The following is a 16,942-nucleotide window of genomic DNA, read 5'->3' on the forward strand; positions in this document are numbered from 1 at the left end:
CAGGTTACAGTCACTCTCTAACGGCACCTCACAACATTTCTAACTCTTAGACCTTTAACAGTTTTTGTACTTAAAACCTCTAAAAATACAAGATGAAACTCTATGTTGTAACAACTGAGGAGTAAATCTGTATAAAGAATTTAACTGTAGAGCATCATAAAGAAAATAGTTTAGTAGCAAATCAAAGGGAAACACCTGGGCTTTACAATGGGTGTCTGAGCTTCAGGACACCACTGTCTTGAAAAGTTATATATACATTAAAAGCCATTTTCTCTCCAGTTCAGCATGATTCCATCCAAAGCATATTTGCCTTCTACATACATTCTCCCTTCTCTGCAAACTGCCTGATGAAGTACAGAGCTAAAATTATTCTTTCTATTAATTCAGAGCATTCGTTATTTTCACACCACAGGGCAAATAATTTTATACGTTTCCTGAGATAAAAAACATCAGCTGCTTATCCAAGAGTTGTCAACTTCTGAGAGGTTTAACCAGAGTAGTTTCCTTGGAAATCTGAGCAAAGTCCCACCCACCCCTTCCACAGGCACAGCACAGGAGGAGATGGGAACACCAAATGCAAATAAGGTCTGAAAGAAGCCCTAAACTGCTGATGCAAATTACGGGAGATCGGGCTATTGAAATGTGATGTGGACTTAACTACTGTGTAGTCTCATTCTGTCTTTTGTTACCAACCCACGTTTGTCACTTCTCAAGCACGTCATACCAGTAGCAGCTCTGCTTAACAATTACCTCCACGGTGATTCAAGCCTTGTGTACTCCAAAAACCTACCCACTCTTCAGAATTTTGAGACAGAGCCTCTAGGTACAACTAACTAAAAAAGGGCATTAATCACTTTGCAAAATGGCAAAATCAGAAGGATATTCAGTAGAACAAATTAACATTTGTACAATTTTAGTATTAAAGTTGCTTACTGGTTTTGATGTCCTGACCAAATTAGGAACAAACTGTCCTGATTCAGAACCATTTCAGTATTTCCATTTGCATTAGTATAAATAGGGCTCTAATTACTAACCCTTCACAGTATCTTTCCAAAAGGCATTATCTATTTATGTCAAACACTAAAGTCAACTACTGATTATATATGACCTTCTACATAGCCGAGAAACAGGAAAAACGGGCATGTCAAAATTTCCTCACTCCCTGGTTTGCCACATGCCGTTGCCAAAGCCCCACTTCTCCCTTACCCTTCTCCCAGCATGTCAAACATACTTCTCAATATTTAAGCAACCTGAAAAATCATAAGAATTTACCAGAATAGTCACATCTTCCGTTTTCTAACAGCATCTTAGTCCTCAACAACTTAGAATTAATTACTTAAATTGATAACTCAATTACTTAGCTTTCCATTTTATTTGAAACTTCTCTACCATCTTATACAAAGCTCACATTTAAAAAACAGCAATAGAAATACTGCAGTAAACCACTAAAAAACAAAGAGAAAAATGATTCAATGAGGCTAAAAGAATAAGAAATTATTTATGTACAGCAGATAAACAAACCCCACACTTAAAAGAGCACTACACACCACCTTAGGGTCTACAAAACATGGACAACTACATGAAATAAAGGTAACAATGCCTACCTTTTGGCTTTGCATTTTTCAAAATAACACTGATCAGTTCTGGAACATCAAAGTAGGCAGCATAGTGCAAGGCATTCATATTTGTCCAGCGGCTGCGTAAGCTGCTATCAGCACCCAAATCAATAAGCTGTGTGGCAAATTTTACAGCAGTTTCAACATCACCTGCAAGATGAATCGTGTAAAATCTGCATTAGTGATTGATCTAGCTGACCTCAAAAAACATACATATGCTTATGTGTAGCACAAAAGGTACATTAAACCCTTCAAGCTCACAGCAGAACAATAACTATGCCTTTCTTTTTAGCATTAGGAGGCAGAAATCTTTGGCTTTTATCATAAAGGGCTGAAATCTCTACTATAGTGTATAATAACACTACCTGTTTTCCTCTAATGTAAATAATGTGTCAGCCATCAAAAACAGGAATTAAAGTATCTGATAGAAGAAAAAAAAATTGCACATCACAATGTGGAAGTCAATGTTAAAAGATCTGCCAGCACCAGAAAAGACAACCTATGCCCGACCTCACTCAAACTGACTTCAAACTCAGAGGAAAAGTGGATTCAGGTCAATGAAAAAGTAACACAACCTAGAAAAGCTAATAGGAGTACTCAAACAGAGTTAAATATCCTCTTATTTAGAATATTTCTGATTATAATAATGCAAGCGAAGTTTATTGTTCTCTTCTGATAGGAGCAGCGTGAAAGAAAGCCAGTCACCTAAATGTTCTAGTTTCAGTGCTGTAAGCAAACTATAGCTTAGCTTGCAGTTTGTCCCTCAGTCTGAAACTGCCTTTGTTACACGAAACATATGTTCAAGCTGGTACTATTGTTTGCAGTACCTATAATACCTATACTGAACTTCTATCTCTATTTAGTCCCAATAGCCACAGTCATAGCTGCAGTTCTGTACCTTCCCTTCTGATGGTCACTAGAAGAGACAAAACCAAGCACTTAAAAAAAAAAAATCTACTGCAAGTCAGTGGGGTTAGTCTTTGTGAATTAATTAGCTTTTTACATCTATAATGACGTTTCTTTACTCACCGATACCGTGAGCTCCTGATTTGCAAGTGTAATGCAAGAGAGTCATATCAGTCAGTCCATCTCTGTCGTTCACATTGCAACCCCTTTTAATGATCTGACAAGCAAATGGAAAACAAGCACATTTTAGCTCTGGCATATCTCTGACATCAGTAGTTATTCATATATTATTTCAGATGTATTGACTCCTGGATTCATTCCGATGGCTAATAACAAAGAAGCCTGCCAGAATAGACTCTAGCTGCAGAACTGACCAACATACACAAATGTAATAAATAATACTATGTGCACATCATTAACCTTCATTATTTACACATTTTAAAGATTCTTTATATTATTCCTTCTAACATATACTTCACATGCTAAAAAGTTAACCGCTTAACTGAACAATAGGAAAATTACTTAAAAAGCTCTCCCCTTGTTCTCTGATCTCTCAACTATACCCACCCATTCCCCCCAGTTATATTACAGTAGGAAGAATCTTAACTCTACTTCCAGACCTGTCCAGAAAAACCCACAATCCAGAAGAAGAAAAATAAGAAAGTAGGATGGAATTACTAGAAACAAGATGTCTTCTGAAAGTAGCTTATTGCATGGTGCAAAAAGATTTCAGTTCCTGTCTCATTCTGTGCCTTGGAAACATTGCCCTTAAGGTCAGGCTTTACCCTAACTTCATATATTGGAATGTGGGATTACTGCTCAGCAGAAAACTGAAACACCAAGGTGAAGGCTCTCTACAGAAGTGTTTTGAGAAGAAACATTGTTTGTATCATCTACGCAAACATACTGAATTTTTATCCATCATCTTTCCCTTTCCAAATAAAAGCTGACAACATGTGGAACACAAGGCATTATCAGTCAGTACTTGCTAAAAGGCAGAATCTGTTTCTGCATTTATGATCAGTTCTGCTTCTCAATGAACTGGTTTTATTGGTTGTAAACACAGTACTTAACACTAAAAGCATTCAAGGGTCTTCATTTATACCTCACCTCATTTCCAATAATATCAATATTCTGCTGGACCTGTGGAACCCACTGCCTTAAGATAGCAAACAATTCAGAAACTGATGTTTTGGGGTCAAAAAGTATTTCTTGGCACGCTGCATCATTGGGATCGAAGAAAGAGAACTCTGTTAAAAAAAAAGGGATCATTATGTGCAATCCTGAGTTTTAACATGCATCTAGTTTTTCAAACTCGGAGGCAAAGAATAGCAGAGAGAGTCACTTCACTACTCATCACACTGGAAAAGTCAGAATGCTGAATTAATTTTGTAATTTTTTTTTTTAACATCTGGTCTAATCCTCTAATATAAGGTCTTGATTATACTTCTGAAAAAGCTTTGAATCAGCAACCAATACAATGGCACTGCAAGAGTGATTTTAGGTTTAGGCAAGAAGTAACAGTGATGTGCCGTGATTGTGCCAATAAGGCTTTAACTGTTGTCCAAGTCAGCCAAAGGCTGCAGATTCTACGCCATCAGCAAACGACTGAACCCAACACTGAACTTCTACCCCTGTTGGAGCTATCAGGGAGTTGCTTTTTAGAAAGGTTTTGGATAAACATACGATGTCAGCTCACATCAGTTACAGATACACAGCTCTCAGACCAGACATACAGGTTCAGCAAAACAGGCATCAGCCATCTGGGTGTATGACATGGTATAAACAACCTCTGGATGAATCATCCCAACCTTTCCTCAAAAACAGCATACCTGACTTCTAGATTGGATTAACATATAAGAGCACCTACGGAGCTCACTTTCTGGCTATTTAGAGTTCCTTTTAACCGCACAGCCTTGGTTCAACAAGAATGGAGAAGGAGGACAACTTCACTGATATTTAACATAAATATTTATTTGCACCTAGCATATAAAAAAGCAAACCTCTCATCTCCCAGCACCACACCAAGTGTGCTTCTTCCCTACATCCCATGCATTGACACACATCTACTGATTTATCTACTAATATTTACCTTCCACATAAACCACAGCTGATCTACTGCTGAAAGCCATGAAGCAAACAGACAACTAGACAGCAAGTTTAATGATCTTGCATGATATTCAAGACTCTTAACTCTACCTGAAGAATCTACCAGGAAGATTTCTAGCTACAAACCTGAACCAAATTATATATCAGAAATCAACTCTAGCAGACTGTTACAATCAGCATCCTAGGGTAAAAACCTGACACTACATCAAGTTCTAATAGCAGCCATCCTAAAGGCTTAACAGGTGATCGGCTGGAGTCTTTGCAAACCAAAGAATCATCACAGAAAACCTGTTTAAACAAAGAGTTCCAGGAAAGGATGACAGTGACATCTAGGTATTTCAAAACACTTCTTCCTCCTCCTCTACCTTTCCCATGCATTTATTACAGTACTCAACTGTACAGGAGAAATAAATGCACTGAATGGAATGACCAAGAATCTCTCCCTGTTGCAGTTTAACCTCCTTTACCCATATTCAGTAATATTACTGTAACACAGATGACAGTAACCTCCTATAAAAGGAATTTTTTTATTCAGTGAGTAGGCACAGACCGAGTAGAACAGATAATAGTGACATTGTGGTGTTATTGGAAGGTATCACAACAATGTTTGAAAAAGGCAAATGGAAATTTTTTTCTAAGGGATAAGAAAGCAGAATGGGATAAATCACGGCAGTACTTCCAGTAGACTAGGACGGGCAAGTTATGAGAACACGGCTAAACCATGTAAAGACACAAGTTCATATACTAAAATACACCATACGGAACAGGTAAATTCCCAGCCTGGGCTAACTTACAAAATGGGTCTCTAGAGTGCTGAGTCTGTCAAAGACAGAACATTACATGTATTTATTTTTCCTGAATACAGCTGATTACTCTACTCAAGGCATGGGAAAAACGGAGGTGGAGGCAGTAATTTTTAAGGTATATGGATGCTATTAACAACTTCTGCAACATTCAAAGGCATTCTAATTGTAGCTATCAATGAAGGTTCTTACCTACAGTGACATTTTAATATATTACATATCCTGTTTAAAATTTTATTATGATTTACACGTGAGGACAAACCAACATTATTTTGATCACTGATCACTAACCTTGCTATAATTTTCTACCACTCATTTTAGTCCTTACCACCATAAACATGTATGCTTCCATAAGAAATATCCCCTTACAGTCCATCGTTTTCATACTGAAAGCACAACAAAAAGTGTAACTCCAGAGGTTTTAAATGTGATGTAGATTAACTTCACTTACTTATTGCAATTTTACAGCTTAACACAATATCTAGTTCTACATTGAGATCTTAAAAATTCTACAAATACCTGACCACACATATAGAAAAGGAAAATATATTACTTAATGTGTATGCAATAAGAAAAAAGGAAAAAGCACAGGTCTTCATCTTTCATCTCCTTTAAACCAAGAATCCATTTAACAAGCAACAAACTTTTTCTGAAATGAAGAAATAAATGGAGTTGATAGTTTTTCTTAAAATGTATTATTCTAATTTATTTTCTGCTCATCACAAATTCATTTTCTGTTAGAAATACATACCACAATCTGAAGGCATTGGTGCTGCAGCAACAGAAAAAGTAACAGATGTTTCTGAGTTTGGGAATAAGAACCGTTCTCTTCCAATGAGGCAATCTCCTTCTAAGGAAGGTTCTGGGAGATCCTCTATGGTCATCTTCCAGAAAGACACTTTAGGAGGGGAAAAAAATTAATAAATAACCTCATTAGAAATACTTTAGATTGGTTCTATCGTAGTGAGATGTAATGCCCAATCGGTCTAAAATCTTTCCTTTTTCCCCACACAAACTATTCCTACCATAACATTCTTAAATTCTAATAAAGTTAATTAGTAAAAGCTAGTAGAGTATGGTGTCAAGGTCAGCCAACTTTTGGGTTTGACTTCCATCACTAACTTTGCACGTTATTAGTGGAAAACATCAAATTTCTCCCCATTTTTCCAACTCAGGAGTAAAGCAAATAATAATGCTATAATCAGCAAACACACAGTGATGATAAATGGATTAGTGTGTTTCACAGCTTTATGAAAACATGAACATTAAGTTCCTGTCCTCATATTCAGCGTGCATATTCCCTTCCTTCACCATGAGCAAGAACATGCTACCATCTACTGTTTTCTCCTCTTTTAAAATTCTCAGCTCTTTAATCTTCCCACACACAGCTGCAGACAATTCATCACCAAGTGATTCACTCCTGGACTCACGATTCCGTATCAGCTCCTTTCCCAGCTTCTCCCCTTGATGTTTTAAAATAGCAACTTACCACAGTGTTGTAACCTCCACCCTGGTGTTGTTTCCAGTCAACTTTTCAGGTCTTACAGCAATCTAGGAGAGAGAATAAATACTAAAGGGCCATACAGAGTTATAGTGACACAGTTTAACAACCAGCCTACTTACATCCTAGTTATAGTTCACAGGCTAAGATCAAGAGGAGAGCTGGCCACCATTTTTAAGACATTTTATCAGGCAAATTCATTAAGAAGTAACAAAAAACATTATTCTTAATAGAAACAGCCACTACTGCATTATTGGAGACTACATCTCACAGCTGAAAAACTGCAGTTCTGCAACTTGAATTATCATTATTAAACACTCGCGGTAAAAGCAATGCTTTTACTAACAAACTGCATTTTTACTCTGGAGATTGCTATACAGTGCTCTTTTTTCAGTTAATCTGCTTGACAGAAAGAACTCGTGGAGCTTTGAGGCATGTTTGCTTTTTTTACATTTAATGTATGCACAAGTAAATAAGAAAAATTAGAAAGAGAAGAAGCAGTCTGTCTGTCTTTGAAACTTATTTTGGGGTTTGCATCTAACACACAATAAGATGTATGAATAGATTTACTCTAGTATTTCCCCAGATAAATCTGTGTCTCTATTTGGGAACCTACATAATCTACATGCTAATATAAAAGGCATTTTAGCAGTGGTTTACAGATGCTGATCTTGAAGTAAATAAATTAAAACCTCCTCTTCTTGCACACTATACAGAGTTCACCCTTTCCTCAAGTTGGAAGAAGAGATCCACATTAAAATAGTTCTTTTTTCTCTAACTAGTTTATTTCTTTAGTCTTATGCAGCTGTACAAATCATGTGCTGGCAAAAAGGGAAGATCAAGGAGAAGGCCACTGGGAAGGACAGGACTATTTTTTCCCACAGCATTATCAAATTTCATTGGCTTATGTGTTCTTTCATCTAACAAGGCTCAAAATATAGTTAATTATTTCAATTAAAAATATCACTACTTATTTCAATTATTATTTTCCTACAGTAAGGAAAAGTTTAAAGTTTACATTTCAAAAGCTCTATAGCCATCATAACCATGACAGCAACAGCTTTCTTGTATGAGGGACTAGTAAGTCTTTTAAGCTGCAAGTCACTAATTAAATTTCTTTTGAAGGGCAACAATGAAATTAATCTGCTACCATCAGATACTTGTTCAGAGGCTATGGAAAAACAAAACTAAGCTTTATAAAACACATAAATCCACAAGAGTTTTTCACAGGTAGCACATCAGACACTCTCACAAAATGCACAAAGGAACAAGTAAGATGCATGAGTATAGAAGAGGTATTAGTTGAACCTGTTAAGCTGGAAAAAGACAAAAGAAATTATAAGCCTTTTGCACAGCATTACCAGCACAACGCTGAGGAAACAAAAGAAACACAATGAAAAGTAGCCAGATGACATAAGTTGCTGGAAGTAGAAATCAACAAAGACATTTGAAAATTAATACAGAAAAGACTGTTCACTGTACACAGGAAATCAGACCGAACAGAACCTGTTCGAGTATCCAGGGAATCTTTTACTCTCAGGGGTCATAGACAAGAACACAATCTGTCACACAAGTGAAAGGAATTGAGCATTCAAACTGCCAAAGTAAAGCAGGCAGGGAAACAACCTGTGTTGTCAGGTACGTGACAGGAAGACCCAAGTGCTACAAAGCCTAAGCTGACCCAACTCCACAAAGAATGGCTTCACAAGTTCAGAGTAGTACCAACACCCTTGACCCAAATGTGCACATCCTCACACCCCATGGGATTTGAATTTGGCTCTGGAAATGTATGATCATGTCGTGACACAACACTGAACCGGCAATGTCAAGGCAACATGTCCTGCATCCATGACCACTCCAGAGGCTGCTACCTCAGGTGTAAGAACATCACAACCAGTTAACACCACACATGCATACCTGGAAAGGCAAAGGGACAGCAAAAGGTTGAAAACTATTTCAAAGAAAGGGAAAAGGGAAACAGACACTGTCCTCATAACGACTTCTGTTGGTAAGCAAAACCACAACTGCACGAGGTATTAACAACAGCCAAGACATACAGATTCAGGTGGGAAGTCCTGGTGAAGTGGAATGGAAGGTATTCCAAAAAGAGCAACCATTTTCCTGTATCAGTAAGGGGAGTTTACAGAGACAGAAACTATTAGAGAGGTCCAATAAAAGACAGAATTTTTCTGTTCACAGAATTGCCAAACTACCACAAAGCATAGTTTAGCACAGAAGAGAAAGTATCATACTTACTATTTGCCAGCCATATGTTCTTCCAACTGAATTATATCTGAAAATGAAAAAACAGAAATATCATTAAAAAAAAAAAAGTTGAAGGAGCCATCAGATGCACACGCACTTTTGTAAACAAAATTGAAGAACTACAAGTTTCCTGATATCCACACATTTGCATTTTAGCAAATATATAGGAAAAAAAAGTTGTATAATACAGGGTCCAAATTTTCATGTACTCCAGAGCTTGTAATCTGAGATTTGTGTTAAAGCACAAAGCCTTCCTGCGAGCGTTATAAAGACTTGCAAACACTAGAGCACTTGAAGTGATAACACAGGGTTGTGCAAACGCTTTGATAGCTGAACCTGTCCCAAATGTGATGCTATTTTTGACAACAACCACATATAACAGACTCCTTATCGTGTACTTAGATGTGCTCAAGAAGAAAAATTAAGTTCAGAGAACAAGTCTCTCGCACATACACTACCTGCCCGCTCCATAACATTCAGAGCATGAGTGGCAGACACGTTATATGTGTGTAGGTAGACTCAGGACTGGTTTTTCAAGTAGTGTGTGGGGAACTCTTGCAACACAGCCGTGTTTTCACAGAATGACAGAACTGTAAGGGTTGGAAGGGGTCCCTGGAGATCATCTAATCCAAGCCCCTGCCAAGGCAGGGTCACCTAGAGCAGGTGACACAGGAATGCATCCAGGTGGGTTCTAAATGTCTCCAGAAAGGGAGACTCCACGACCTCCCTGGGCAGCCTGTCCCAGCGCTCTGCCACCCTCAAGGTGAGGAAGTTCTTCCTCGTGCTGAGGCAGAACTTCTTGTGTTTTAGTTTATGGCCATTGCTCCTCCACCCCTCATTGGGGACCACCAAAAAAAAAGTCTGGCACCATCCCTTCGGCACACACCTTTGAGATATTTATATGCATTAATGAGTTCCCCCCTGAGTTCCCTCAGTCTTCTCCAGATTAAACAGGCCCAGCTCCCGCAGCCTCTCCTCATGAGAGAGATGCTCCAGTGCCCTAACCACCCTTGTGGCCCTCCGCTGCACCAGCGTTCCGACAAGCTGGATGATTCAGGGCGCTCAAGGTTCTGGAGCTCTCCAGGCCGGCTCTGCTCGCTCGGAGCCCCCCGCGTCACCTCCCCCAGCGGACGGGCACGAACCGTTCACACGAGGGGCTCTCACAGCGAACCCGCGGAGGCCGAGGGAGCTCCCGGTGACACTTCCCGGGGCCGCAGCTCCCCCGGCCCGTGCTCCCCAGCGGGGAGGGGGGGGCGAGGGGGGGGCCAAGCCGGCCGCGGCCCGCCCGCTGCGGCGGCCCCTGAGCCGCCACCCCGTCCCCACTGCGCGCCGAGGAAGGGCGGAAAGCACCGGGGAAGCACCGGGGAAGCACCGGTGGAGCCCCGAGAGACGCCGGTCCCGTCCCCCCCGCCGGCCCTACCTGCTCTCGGCCGAGCGCGGCGGGCGATGCCGGGGCCTCCCGCGCCCGCAGCCCTGGGAGCCGAGCGCGGCCGCGGGCCCGCCCACCGCGCGGGGGACACGCCCCTTTCCACCTCTTCGGCCAATCGGCGGCCAGCGCCTCGGCATCGCCCCGCCCCTCCCGGCCCCGCCCCCGCGCCGGCGGCGGGGCGGGAATGGGAGCGCGGGGCAGGTGCGGGGCGGGTGGAGCTGGAGCGGGATGCGCATCCCGGCCCTGCCCTGCCCCGCCCCGCCCCGCCCGGGGGAGACAGGGGTGTGCCAGCGAGGAGACGCGGTGTCAGCGCACCCCCCGCCGCGCCAAGGCACGAGGGTCACAGTGGCACCTTTCAGCACATAGCTCAGGAATCAGGACTCCCCAGTTATTCCACTAACCAGCTGGAGGGGCCAAAGGAGCAGTTCCCCGAGAAGGCTTTTCTAAGGGTGCTTATCCCGTGCTGTAAAACCTAATCAGGATGTAAATCCAAAGATTGGTAATCTCCGAGGAACCCGTGCAGTGATAAACTCATCTTCACACGACTCGAGCCCAGGCTGCTTGAGGGAAGTTTGACCTGGATAAAAGCTCAGCCGAGTCCTGCTGTGTTTTTATGTTCACCGTGGGTCACTGTTAAGTAAATATAACTGGTGTTTACAATCAGGTTTTTGTTGTTGTTTTCCCAGTGATAAAGGGAGGGGGAGAGGACAAATAATAGTAATGACAAGTGGAAATTACCTCAAGTGAACTACTCAAAAGGTCAAGAGTTGCAAGCGCTCTCAGATCCCAGACACTAGAAGAAGGTGAGCGTGAAATTGCATTTGTGAGAGTAAACGTGACACCAGATGGCTAGGAAAAAAAAGCTAAGACAATTCTTCCACTTCCTTAGAAGGCTACATATTTCGGAAAAGGCAAATAAATTTCCAGAAAAATGGAGGCGTGCTATTTTCACCTCAAAAGTACTTAGATTATACTCCAAACTCTTTTTCTAAAAAGACAGGGATGTAAGCAAGATCATATGAGCGCTTAGTACTGACAGCTGATATTTGCATTTTTTGAGATGCTTGATGCTCTAGACAAAGGAAATGTTTTAGTGCTGATACTGAATAAAGGAATTTAGTGAAGTGTCTGAAATGGAAATTATTGGCAATTCTGGAGAAGGCTAGAATTTAGGACAACTGAAGTGGAGGTAAAGCACAAGCACAGGGCAAACAGAGCTAGGTAGAGCTGAATGCAAAATACTGACCTGAGGAAGGTTGCTGATGACATCCTAGAATATTATTCTTGGAACTAATCTTTGTTTCATATTTTCTTATAATAATTTTGGCAGGAAAAAACAGCAAACTGATGAGACAAAAAAAAAAAAAAAGGGAAAGAATTTCTGTTAAGAGGAAATGAACTGATAAGACTGATATATGGGATCATTGTATGGAAGTGACTGAGGAAGTGAAAGATGCAATTGTAGTCGACAGCTACACAATGAGCACCATTACCAATATGATACAGTGGCACAAAACCCAAACATTTATCTTAGGACATGCAACTGAAGAGCTGTGTCAGGGAAGTGTTCGTGCCAGCAGGCCCTGCCACCTCCTTGAGAAATCGTGTGTGGTTGTGACCAGCCTTCTTCAGTGAGTGGCAGCCAATCTAGTGTGTCTAGAGATGATTTGTTAGCACAGTCAAGGAAAAGAACAACCTATTTTAGGAGGTTACCAGAGCATGGCTTGTTTAATGCAGCAGAATGAAAGCTTAGACAGAGGATATAGTTGCCATCTGCCATAAACCACAGAAAATGGGGTGCGAATTCAAAGGTAGTGTTGGATATGAGGACAAAACTCTGTGAATATTTTTATGCTAAAGAATGAACACAGGGACGTAACAAAGCATCTCAGGCTCTTGACCACCCTTCTGACTGAACCAGTAAAACAGAACTCCAAACGTTTTAGCTCAGAATGAGTCCTGTGACTTAGTGCTGCAACTGGAAAAGAGACATCATTGCCTGACAAAACCCCTGCCTGTCCTGACTTCCACCCCTGGGCCCTACAATGGAAATAAAAATAAAAAAAAAAAAATTTAAATCTCATTCTATGCCTCAGTACAATATCTTTTTAGCCACACTTACATGCCAGGATATGAGTAAAAATAAAAGCCTGTTCAGTCTATCCTGTCTGACTCATTTGGTCCTGCCATCAGCAGCAAAGTTACTGAGCACCTGGAGAACTCAAAACAACGGGCTGTGCCAGCTCTGACCACCTTGGGAGGAAGTTGGGGAAACAATGCTTGTGAGAAACAAGCCTTTTTTAACTAAAATATTACATTATTTCTGGTTTCTCCTTTAGGCAGAAATAAAGCATTGCTAGCCAGTTCATTCATCTTCACAAATTTACGTGTCTGAGGAAAGCAAACATTTAAATAGCTGAGGAAGACATTGCAGCTTCAAGTAGAGCCACTCTAGAGCAAGGATTAGGGCAGCAGAGTGGTTCTGACAGTGCGCACACTTACACACCAGGTTCAGTGCAGCTTCAGGACAGCAGCCATTTCACAAACAGTGGATACTCCACAGGATACCCCCAGAGCTGGGTGTGCAACAAGGAAGCTGTGTATGCACTTGCTTCTCTCCTGCAGAAAAGGTTACTGGTCACTGTCAGCCTTTCCAGCCCTTCCAGCCTATCCCATTATTTTCTAGAGGACATGCCACCTTTCCTCCCTCCAGACATCAACCAGCACCCCACACTGTAAATTGCTCTTTTCAGTTCCTGCTGGGTGGGCCAAGTCCCACCTACTCAAGTCACATGCACTGCTTCTGGACCCACAGCCCCAAGCCTAGCACTTCATCAAGAGCCACTCTCCTCAGTGCCCAGGCAGTGAAGGATCATCTTTTCTCCAGAGTAAATGCCTGCTCCACGCTCATGTGCATCAGGATCACACCAGGATGGTTGTCCCAGCACTCGCCACTGCCAGGCAACAGTTGCCCTGCTCCAGACTGCCTGTGGGTTTGGGGTGCTATCAATGCACACTCTGTGGTTTGAGACAGCCTGTGAAAGGAAGATAGGAGGAATTCTGTGTCTATCTCAGTTTCCAGGGAAACCCTGAGATGCTTTAGATGAGGGAACCCACTGAGAACTGAAAAAGGCATAAGGCTCAATAGCTGCACTCTTGTCTGTCACATCATGGCATATTTTTCAGGAATACAAATTACCTGGGCCTCACTTCGAGATCCCAAATCGACACTACCACTTTCCACTAGAAATGACAGAAGCCACTGCCTGCCTGTTAAATTGCCAGTCTCTCACCTGAAAGGAACTTGCTTTCCTTGAAATTGCTCCACAACCACAAACCTGCTTTCACTCTTGTGAACTGCTGTAACTGCTGCCTAGGCTAGTGGGACCCTCCCATTTCAATTTTCTAGAGTTGCATAAGCCAAGAAATCTATACTTAAAACTTTATGCTATTTCACACAATTCTTAGTCCTAACTGTCATCTTTTGGGAGTCACTGCTGTAACCATTGAGAACAGCAGTGACTGAATGTGTTAACTATGTGTTAACTATGTGTTAACTATGGCAGATAGCAAGCTTTTAAATACCCATGGGTTGTTTAACAAAGAGAAGCTAAGATAAGGTGACCAGAACACACATTCCAAAAATAACAGGCAAATGTAAATACATCTCAAAAAACTACTGCTGATAGCGGTCACACAATTTTTTTCGACTCCTTTGGGTCACCTGTGTGTACCAACAGCCCTGTGCAGGCAAGCCCCCCAAAACGACCCTCTTTAATTTTCTTCTTATATTTTTTCCTCCTTTATGAAGTATTTTTTCTTCCTTTATAAAGTATTTTTACTGGAGAAGGAAACAAGTTTCCTACCTTTTTTCAACAACTTTTTATTTCTATTGTCCTGCCTGTTAAAACATAAAAGGGTCTGCTTTTGCAAAACAGGTTATTGAAAGCATTGAGGTCGCAGTTATTGCCTTGTGCAATCAGTCTGAAGCAATTTACTTAGAAATTAGAAATTTAAAAAAAAAAAAAGAAAAGCTAAAACAACCTGAGAAGTTTATCATTGAACCAGAACAAAGATGAATTTTGTCTTTTATTTGCACCATCACCACTAATAAAGGCTCTGTATAGACTTGCTGCTTTTATTTACTTCTTTTAAACTAGATTTCCTCCAAACCATGATATTTCTACTCCTTACCATTGTCAACAGGTTTCCAGTAGAGGAACCAAGATGAAGCTTTGTAAGTATCTCTGTTAGTGATTATAGAAAGGAGAGAATCTACTACATCTCCCAAAACAGTGTCAGGTCTGCAGGAGAAACTGAAATAAAAAGCAACTTTTTTATTTACTTATGATGTCTAGGCCAGCAGTATAAACAGCTCCCTGGTTATATTCAGTTTTCTCACACAAAGAAAGAAAAAACCTGTTTCTTTGAGAGTAAAATAGCTCTTTAAAGTTCTTGTTTGTTATGTTGTTGTCACCCAAGCACTCCATAATTCCTCAGTGAGCCCTCATCCACAAATACAAACCTTAAATTTTTAAGACTAAGTGTTTATGTGTATTACCTATTTTGTCTTCTCTTTTGTTATAAGACCGTATGATAAAGCATTTTTCTTAGTGTTTTTCATGAGGTACAGCATTGGGGTTTTTCTAAAATGCCTCAGAATTGCAAAGAAATATATAACTGCTTGGTAATAAGAATATTGATGAGAAAATTGCAGCTACATAAGTGGTTAAAAACAGGCACATCAAAGATCCTGCTCTCACAGAAGCTAATAAATCTGACACAGCATTAGTCATATTGTATATACCTGCAAACGGCAATTAAATTAGGATAAAACAGATGCCTTGTTAAAATGCATTTTCTATGAGCCTGGATCTTGATTTAATAATAAATAGGCAATAAAATAAGATTTATTTACTACCAATATTTAAAACAATAAATGACTGCATAATAAATAATCATAAACCAGGATTTTGAGTTTTTTTAACCGTGCATTTATTCCCTGTAAGATGTTAATGCATGATGTGAAAAGAACGAGGGAAAAAAAAAAAAGAAAAGAAAAAACACAAATAAAAATAACATGACTGATCAAAGGAAAGGGGAAGAAAAGAACTTCCCAGATAAAATCACCAACTTACAAGGAGTTAATTGTCAAAATTCCCAGTGTGAATAATGGAGCTGTTGAAGCTGTTTTTTGAAGAAAAGATGAAAGAGTTTTCATAGTACAAGTATTAAACAGCTACATAAAGATGTCTCTGAAGTCCCACTGTAAACAGTAGAAGGACATTAAGGATAGTTGCTTGTTCTACTGTTTTCCATTACTTATTTTGGAGGGCTACAGCATCCTGACCATTAGGATCACTAAGATGAAGCAGCTGCCTCAGTCTGCTCCATTTCTCCACTTGAACACATGAGATACATGCCTAAAACGGAATGCAAAAAGAGTTGGGATCATTTTGTAGAAAATGCATTTCAGGGAGACACAGAAGCAGCCAGAACCTGAGCTAAATGACTGGCAAGAAGCAGAGTCGAGAGGTAATTACCTGATGCTTTCCAGAAAAGCCTTGAGGAAAATGACTATGTTATCATGTGTATTAAGTTCAATTCATGTGTTCCAGAAAAATTACTTCAGAGAGCAGCACACAGAGTTTTAAAAATTTTCCTGTGAATCAATGTAATGCCTTCTTCCCTGTAAAACAAGGTAATTTTGCAGCCCCTGATGAAAAGAAAGAGAGATTTGAACAATCAGGCTACAGAGAATGACAACTTTCCAAGCAGTATTTGGCTTATGCAGTCCGGCCCCAAGGAATGAATCATGTAAGCAGCTCTTTAAAGTCTGAGAATGTTTTATAGGCTTGGCAGCATGTAAGGATTTTTGGGAACTGGATAAGATACCCAGGACCACGCAACTAGAAATCCCGTTGCTGGAGAGAGGCATCAGAATTCCAGCCGGCATTAGAGTTGGACACTGTTGTCCATAACCCTGCAACACTGAGAAATGGACACCTTCTGTAGAAAGGCTGTTGTCTGGAAATAAAAAACAAGTCTGTTTAGGCCAGTCTAAGTAGTGAAGAAGTAAGTTGGGGGTGATTGCTGTTATGGCCTTGTCCACATACTACCCTTTATAAATAAATAATTGGAAAAGAAAAGTGTCTTCTGCTTCATCCAATTCCTACTTTGGCATCTCTAATTTTTTATTTTTTCAGAGTGGTATTATTCCGTCCTGATCTCACAAGTCATTCAAAGAACAGGTCCTTCCCTTCCCTTCCCTTCCCTTCCCTTCCCTTCCCTTCCCTTCCCTTCCCTTCCCTTC

The 16,942-nt window shown here is 40.5% G+C and overlaps 1 protein-coding gene across 1 annotated transcript in view; it reads right to left on the reverse strand.

The window, feature by feature from the left end:
* CLIP4 (CAP-Gly domain containing linker protein family member 4) overlaps window positions 1-10,703 on the reverse strand; it is a 31,858-nt gene extending 21,155 nt beyond the window's left edge. The window contains exons 1-7 of the mRNA XM_027890790.1: window positions 10,621-10,703; window positions 9,192-9,228; window positions 6,924-6,985; window positions 6,186-6,332; window positions 3,633-3,772; window positions 2,646-2,739; window positions 1,605-1,766 (exon numbers count right to left, since the gene is read on the reverse strand). Of these exons, the coding sequence (XP_027746591.1) occupies window positions 1,605-1,766; window positions 2,646-2,739; window positions 3,633-3,772; window positions 6,186-6,318 (529 nt within the window). The 5' untranslated portion in view covers window positions 6,319-6,332; window positions 6,924-6,985; window positions 9,192-9,228; window positions 10,621-10,703. The remainder of the gene's footprint in view (window positions 1-1,604; window positions 1,767-2,645; window positions 2,740-3,632; window positions 3,773-6,185; window positions 6,333-6,923; window positions 6,986-9,191; window positions 9,229-10,620) is intronic.
* Window positions 10,704-16,942: the final 6,239 nt, after the last annotated feature.

The sequence above is a fragment of the Empidonax traillii genome, unplaced genomic scaffold, assembly GCF_003031625.1.
Source record: "Empidonax traillii isolate 1590-97213 ecotype Southwest subspecies unplaced genomic scaffold, ASM303162v1 scaffold297:size655095, whole genome shotgun sequence".
Lineage (NCBI taxonomy): Eukaryota > Metazoa > Chordata > Aves > Passeriformes > Tyrannidae > Empidonax > Empidonax traillii.